Source organism: Rhea americana, unplaced genomic scaffold (assembly GCF_003343005.1).
Source record: "Rhea americana isolate MKP2758 unplaced genomic scaffold, rheAme1 scaffold_1066, whole genome shotgun sequence".
Taxonomy (NCBI): domain Eukaryota; kingdom Metazoa; phylum Chordata; class Aves; order Rheiformes; family Rheidae; genus Rhea; species Rhea americana.
Genome location: NW_028185113.1, coordinates 1 through 7122, shown reverse-complemented (window position 1 = coordinate 7122; position 7122 = coordinate 1). Strand labels below are relative to the sequence as shown.

Below are 7122 nucleotides of genomic sequence, written 5' to 3'. Positions count from 1 at the left end.
CTGCAAATGCTCCCCCTGCGCATGGTGCACCGCTGCGGCAGAGGGGGGACACCCCCGGCACCCGCTGCTGCAGAGCGGGGACACCCCCGGCACCCGCTGCTGTGGCAGAGGGGGGACACCCCCGGCACCCGCTGCTGCGGCAGAGCGGGGACACCCCCGGCACCCACTGCTGCAGAGCAGGGACACCCCCGGCACCCGCTGCTGCGGCAGAGCGGGGACACCCCCGGCACCCACTGCTGCAGAGCAGGGACATCCCCAGCACCCGCTGCTGCGGCAGAGCGGGGACACCCCTGGCACCCACCGCTGCAGCGGAGCTGGGTCACCCCCGGCACCCACTGTGGCAGAGCAGGGTCACCCCTGGCACCCATTGCCAGCCCCGAAGGTGCCTGTAGGGGTCCGGCTCCTGCCCTGCAGCCCCTCTGCCCCCTGCTCCGCAAACACGTGGCTTGGGCACCCACCCTGCCGTGGGGGGGGGGGAAGGCACCCGTGGGTGCCCCGGGGTGGGAGGTAGGGGAGCAGAGGGGGTGGGGCAATGCACAGCCACGCCTCCCCCTTGCTACAGTGCCAGCCAGCGGGAAGGGCTGGGCTTTTCCCGTTGGCCGTGGGAGGTCTCCTGCCCACCCACTGCCCCTATTTAAGCCACCCTTGGGTGCAGAGCAGTAGCATGGGCTGCAGGATGGAGGGGCTGGGGTGGCTGCTGGTGCTGGGGGCTGCTGCGCTGCTGGGTGAGCACTGTGGTTGAGCTGAGTGGGTGGGTGGGTGCTGTGTCCCCAGGAGCATCCTGCCCCTTAGCCGTGGTGCTGCTGGTGCCCCTGAGCTGGGGAGATGAGGCTGCCCCCCAGGTCCAGCCTAAGGCAGTGGGGATCCCCGGCGGGGATGTGGGGGGGGGTCCAACTCAGCCCGAAGGGTTGGTGGAGGAGGGGGGATGCATGGCCCAGGGTGCCCTGTGCCCTGCCAGGGTGGAGCCCGCTGGCCCGTCATCGTCTCGCTGCCCACGCGGGCTCCTCCGGCCACGGCTCCGGGGGCCGGCAACGAGCCCGGGACCAGCACCTCTGCCCGCCTCAGCGCTGCGGGAGCGCGCGGTGTGACGGGGTCTCTTCTTCCAGGAGCAGACTGCAAAGCTCCTCTGGAGAGACCCGTGTTCGGGGACATCTATCATGTCACAGGTACCGCGGGGGCCCCCCCTCCGTGAGGCTCAGCCCCCCGCACAGACCTGCCAACCAGCCCTTGTGCCCGCAGGAGTCATCAGCCTGCCCTACGCGGAGATCAAGGAGCCCTTCGAGGCCTGGTACAACCTCACCGGGGGGAAGAGCCGCATCGAGTACTACGGCGGTAGGTGCGGAGAGGGGGGCGACCACCCCCGCAGGAGCTGTAGGTGCCTCAGCAAAGCCTTGGGAGCTGCCTCCGCACCAGGACCAGGGGGCTTGGCTCAGATTTGGCACTGATCCGTCACAGGTGCTGGCCCCTGAGCTTGTTACCAGCAACAGGGCTGTCTGTCCTCTGCCACCCAGCCATCCTGGCAGGAATAGGCCCTGGGCAGGGCAGGGAGGAACCCAGAAGTCCTGGCTGGTGCCCCAACGTGGTACCATGCATGGAGCCATGCAGGGAGGGGGCTGGGTGCTCAGGGCACCCCGCAGCTCCCCATGACTGTCCTGTTGGGAGTGGGTGGCCAGCACCGTGGGAGGTCCTTGGTGGAGGCACAGGGTGGTGGTGACGGCTCGCTGCCTTCCCGGGGCCTGTCCTGCTCACCAGGCCAAGTGATCACGTACCAGTTCGGCTCCATCGAGCCCTTTGGCGCCAGCTTCAAGGTGACGCCTGAGACCACGGAGACGGAGGTCAACGTCCGCAAGTGCTTCCGCATCAACGGCACCGACGGAGACCTCGTTGCCCCGCAGAGTGTCTTCCCCAGCCTGGAACACTTCAAGGTGAGACCCAGGCCATGGCCCCGAAGGATGAGGCATGGAGAAAGGAGAAGGGACCTGCTTGGATACAGGATGTTTGGCTGCTGCCAGGCCACCCTGTGAGGGCTGGGCAGCCCTGCAACCCTCCACAGCTGGGAGTGGGCAAATGCAAGGCCAGATCTGGGTGAGAGTGGTTCTGGGGAAGGCTGAGGCACAAGCCAGAGTTGTGTCCAGCTTGGCAGGAGGTGCTGAGCACCCAGAGGTGGGATGGATGCATGGGAAGGGGCTGTGCATGCTCTGGGAAGAGAAATTCCCTGGGCATTGCAGTGCAAATGGGCCTGCTCAGCAAAAACCATCTGAAACTCTTGAAAGTCACAACTTTGCACTGGAAAAGCCCTTTCTCCAGGGGGGACACAGTGCCTGGCTCCAGGGAGGTCTGGGCATGGTGCCACATCCCCCCCACCCTTGTGCCGTTCCCAGAGGGTCCGGGAGGAGCATTTCCATGGGCAGCGCTGCGCAGTGTGGCAGAACGTGTCCTACTGGGGCCACAAGAAGAACGTGTACACGCTGCGGGTGGCCAGCTCGCCCCGGGGCCCCGTGCCCGTCCACTATGAGATGCGGGGCTTCAACAGCCTGCTGGGCTCCCACTACGACAAGTACGAGATCGAGTACTCCACTTTCAGCCACCGCTTCCCCGCCAGCATCTTCCGCCTGCCGGACGGTGAGTGGCCGCTGGCCCCAGGGCTAGTACCGTGAGCCATCCCTCCTCCTCCTCACCCCCGATATCAACCCCAGAGCAGAAGGTCGGATCCAGACTTGTACTCGGAGAGTAGCAAATGCTGCCCTGTCCCCAGCCTCCCGATAGTCTTGTGCCTGCAGATCTCTCCTTGGCATCCATAGGGGATGGAGCAGCCCCAGCGGTTTGGGGTCAACGTTGCCATTCGCCCTGGTCGGGGGGGACGGGAGGGTCCGTCCCCGCTTGGGAGGGTTCAGCTGTGCTCCGTGCCCTGGCCCAGGTGTGCAGTGTGAGCAGTGGCCCGCAGCCGGCCCCGAGCATCGTATCCTGGCCAACCCCATGCAAGAGTTTGTGGGGAGGGCTCAGGACACGGACCACGTCCATCACCGCCTCTTCCACCACTACAAGGAGAGGTTTGGGAAGAGCTACGGCAGCGAGGAGGAGCAGGAGCACCGCAAGCGCGCCTTCGTCCACAACATGCGGTACGGGGCGAAAGCGCTGGTGGCCCTAACCCTCGGCCCCAGCTCCGCGAGAGCCCAGGTTGCACCGGGCGATGGCTGAGCTCACCCCAGGTTCCTGCACACCGTGGGCGGCTGGATGCCCAAAACACCCAGCATGAAGCCATGGGACCTGGGTAACCTCACGCTGAGCTCAGGGAGGATCCAAGAGCTCTAGCCTTGTCCTGGCCCCATGTGCCAGAGGCTGCTGGTCTCCCCCAAAAGATGCATTCAGAGCATCTCTCTGCCCTGCCCTGCCGCAGGTTCGTGCACTCCAAAAACCGAGCCGCGCTCTCCTACACGCTGGCGCTGAACCACCTGGCCGACCGCACGCCGCAGGAGCTGGCCGCGCTGCGGGGCCGCCGCCGGAGCCGCGCTCCCAACGGCGGGCGGCCCTTCCCCGCCGAGCGCTACGCCGGCCTCATCCTGCCCGAGAGCCTCGACTGGCGGCTGTACGGTGAGACCCCCGGCGCCCCCCTAGCCCGCACGCTCACGTGAAGCTCTGCCTCGGCTCTGCACAGCCGGGCTGCGCACCTGAGGCTGCCGGCACAAACCAGCTGCTTTTTCTAAAGCTGCTGAGGTTGCAGGTTTGAACACAGCCGAGAGCATGCTGCAAAAACCGTCACGATTTGAACTGGGGGCTGCAGCACCGGTGCAAGCTGATGGGTGCTGTGTTGGGCTCCCTTTGCTCCCCAGGCGCCGTGACGCCCGTGAAGGACCAGGCCGTCTGCGGGTCCTGCTGGAGCTTCGCCACGACGGGCGCCATGGAGGGTGCCCTCTTCCTCAAGGTGCGAGCGGGGCCGGCGCGGGCGGCCGCCGGGCGGGAGGTGCCAGGCTGGCTCCCGGCAGCGTGTCCYYGTCCCCGCAGACCGGCGTGCTGACCCCCCTGTCCCAACAAGTCCTCATCGACTGCTCCTGGGGYTTCGGGAACTACGCRTGCGACGGCGGCGAGGAGTGGCGCGCCTACGAGTGGATCAAGAAACACGGCGGCATCGCRAGCACCGAGTCCTACGGCACCTACAAGGGGCAGGTGCGGGCAGCGCCGTCCTGGCCGCGGTCCCCGGGCCGCTGCGGCCGGCGTGGGATGGGCGCCCCGGCCCAGCCCCGGGTTGGAGCCGCTAACGGGCTCTGGAGATGGGGGAAACTTCCCTCTCTCCGAGCCGGAGAGCTCCTTGCGCTCCAAAGCGCAGCGCGAAGCCCAGCCCCGAGGCTCAGCCAGGCTGTTTTGTCACTGCCTGGCTCAGTTTCCCTTCTTGCAAAACAGGGGCGAGGCTCTTCCACCCATGGGTGCTGCTGCAGCCTCGAGTTCCTCTGTTGCCTGGGGCAGACGGAGGGCGCAGGGCTGCCTGGGGCGAGAGCCGTGGCTGCTGGTCGCAGCTGCAGCCCCCCCGGGCTTGGGCTCCGGGCGCAGAGCAGCCCCCCGGGCTGGGAGCAGGTGACACTGCATCCAGGTCCCTGCGGTGAGCGGGCAAACGTCCCCACCACGGTGGGCTGGGGAGGCTGGAGGGGCTGGAGCAGGCACGTTGAAGCAGCCTCATCCCAAATCGGTCCCCACGCTCCCTCCCTAAGCGTGGGGGTGGCAAGGGGACCTYGGGGCTCCCGGTGACACCGCCTCCCCTGCGTGCTGCAGAATGGCTTGTGCCACTACAACCAGTCTGAGATGCTGGGCAAGATCACGGGCTACGTCAACGTCACCTCRGGGAACATCACGGCTGTCAAAGCTGCTATCTACAAGCACGGCCCTGTGGCTGTCAGCATCGACGCCTCGCACAAGACCTTCTCCTTCTATTCCAATGGCATCTACTACGAGCCCAAGTGTGGTGAGCTGGGTGGGATGAGGGTGGCCCTGGGTGGCCTGCRATGCCCGGGGCCCTGCCAGGCCCATGTGACCTGGCCCACTCGTGGGAATATCTTCGTTACCCTCTGTGTGTGTGTGTGTGTTGGGGGGAGGGATCTGGACGAGCAGGACACCTGGGGTCCCTTGCTAGCGCTGCCCTTGAGCAGCTCGGGAAGGGGTGGCGGGGCCAACCATCAGACATGGCCATGGAGCTGCCTGCTGTGACAACCCGGCTCCTCTCTCGTCCTCTCCAGCAAACAAGCCAGGTCAGCTGGACCATGCTGTGCTCGCTGTGGGCTACGGCGTGCTCCAGGGAGAGACCTACTGGCTCATCAAGAACTCCTGGTCCACATACTGGGGCAACGACGGCTACATCCTTATGTCCATGAAGGACAACAACTGTGGTGTGGCCACCGAAGCCACTTATCCCATCCTGGCCTGAGGGCCACCTCGCAGCCCTCCTGGGGCAGAGTAGTTCCCCTGGTGTGGGGGAATCCAACCCTTTGGGGGGCCCAACAAGGTGAAGGAAGCTGGAGCTGGGGTGGGGAAGGTGGACGGGATGCTGGGCAATGCAATCTGTGTCCCTTATGGGTTGCAGGCCCTCATGCTGCAGCCCTGGGGCTTGACAGAGACCCAGCTGTCGACTTGCCAATAAAAACCCCGGAAAAACAGTGCCTTGCTTCTAAAGGGAGGGGGGAGCAAATGGTTTCTCAGCCAGCTCTGTTCTCTGCACGGGAAAACCCTCCTCCAGGGCCCTCCTGAGCTTCAGGCTTTTGTGCTGGTGCCACTCTTGGGGTGGTGGGCAGGATGCTCGGGGTCTGGGAGACCCTCAGTCTCTGTGAGTAGCTACTGGCAGGGGTCTTACAGTGAAGGCTAGTTACCCCCAAACCCAGAGGTGGCTCCCCATGGCTCTGCTCTCCAGCCCCTGCCCTAATCCATGTCCCCTGGCCCCTTTTCTCTCAGGCTGGTGGGACCGCAGGGCCTTACAGCAAGGGGACAGATACCTGCTTCACGGAGCCACCAGGCCTTGGCTGAACCGGCTCAGATGCAGGGGGCCGAGGCTCTCCCAGCTCTGTCTCCAGAGGTGGAGCAAAAACAACCCCAGGGAATTCTGCTGAGGAGGGAAATTCCTGGCGCGCGGTGGGAACGGCAGCCAACCTCCGCCCCGCTGCCTGGCCCCGTGTTGTGGCTACGGGAGGGGACGTCACCTGCGGGGCTGGGAATGCCGCGAGCTGCGCTCGCCTTTGGCCCCGATGCCCCGCGGGGCCCCTCGCCTCCACCACCCTTGGGTGGGGAAAGGCCGTTTTATGCCGGCGGCGAGGCAGGGGCCGAGCAGCCTGCGTCTCTGCTCTAACCCTGCTTGGCTCATCTTTGGTGGCACGTCCTCGGGGCAGGAGGCTTTCGGGCAGCGCGCGGGGCGTCTCGTGCAGCCCAAGCCCCCGCGCCGCGGCGCGCGCTCTGACGGTGGCGGTGCCCGGGCGGGCGCTGCAGCCTCCGCGCCGGCGCGTCCGTCCCAGCCCGGCTCGTCCCAGCGGTGCGTGCGCCCGGCCCTTATCGGCTTGTTTGGGGCTCCCGGGAACGGCCTGCCTCGGGCGGCCCCGCAGCCGCTCCCGGTTACCTTGGGCCGGGGACCAGCTGGATGCGGAGCAAGTGGGGCGGGTGAAGGCCACTGTGCCCCCGTGATAGCACTCTCCCCCCCACCGTGCCCCTCTCGTCCCTGCAGCTCCTTGCATCTGAGCCGCCTCTTTCCTCTTTTTCCAATTAACAGCCCCCTAAGCGCAGCCCTGGGCTTGCCCCACGAGTGTCCCAAAGGACGCAGGGATGCGAACGGCCCCGCATCCCGCCGCCACGGCGCGGGCAGGGAGCACCCGGATGGACTTTGACCTGCGCCCTGGGGGTGGGTGCCTTCCCRGCGGCTGGTGGGGTTTTGCTGCCCCCTCCTCTCCTCGTGCTGCTGCAAATGCTCCCCCTGCGCATGGTGCACCGCTGCGGCAGAGGGGGGACACCCCCGGCACCCGCTGCTGCAGAGCGGGGACACCCCCGGCACCCACTGCTGTGGCAGAGGGGGGACACCCCCGGCACCCGCTGCTGCAGAGCAGGGACACCCCCGGCACCCGCTGCTGTGGCAGAGGGGGGACACCCCCGGCACCC

The 7122-nt window shown here is 66.8% G+C and overlaps 1 protein-coding gene across 1 annotated transcript; it reads left to right on the top strand.

The window, feature by feature from the left end:
- Positions 1–676: 676 nt before the first annotated feature.
- Positions 677–5642, top strand: LOC146601247 (digestive cysteine proteinase 1-like). Its single transcript, XM_085309580.1, has 11 exons — positions 677–725; positions 1107–1166; positions 1240–1332; positions 1753–1925; positions 2382–2622; positions 2918–3119; positions 3398–3591; positions 3831–3922; positions 4003–4164; positions 4765–4954; positions 5226–5642. Exons 1-11 carry the CDS (start codon positions 677–679, stop codon positions 5411–5413), a joined length of 1644 nt encoding a protein of 547 aa, XP_085165706.1. The 3' UTR covers positions 5414–5642.
- Positions 5643–7122: the final 1480 nt, after the last annotated feature.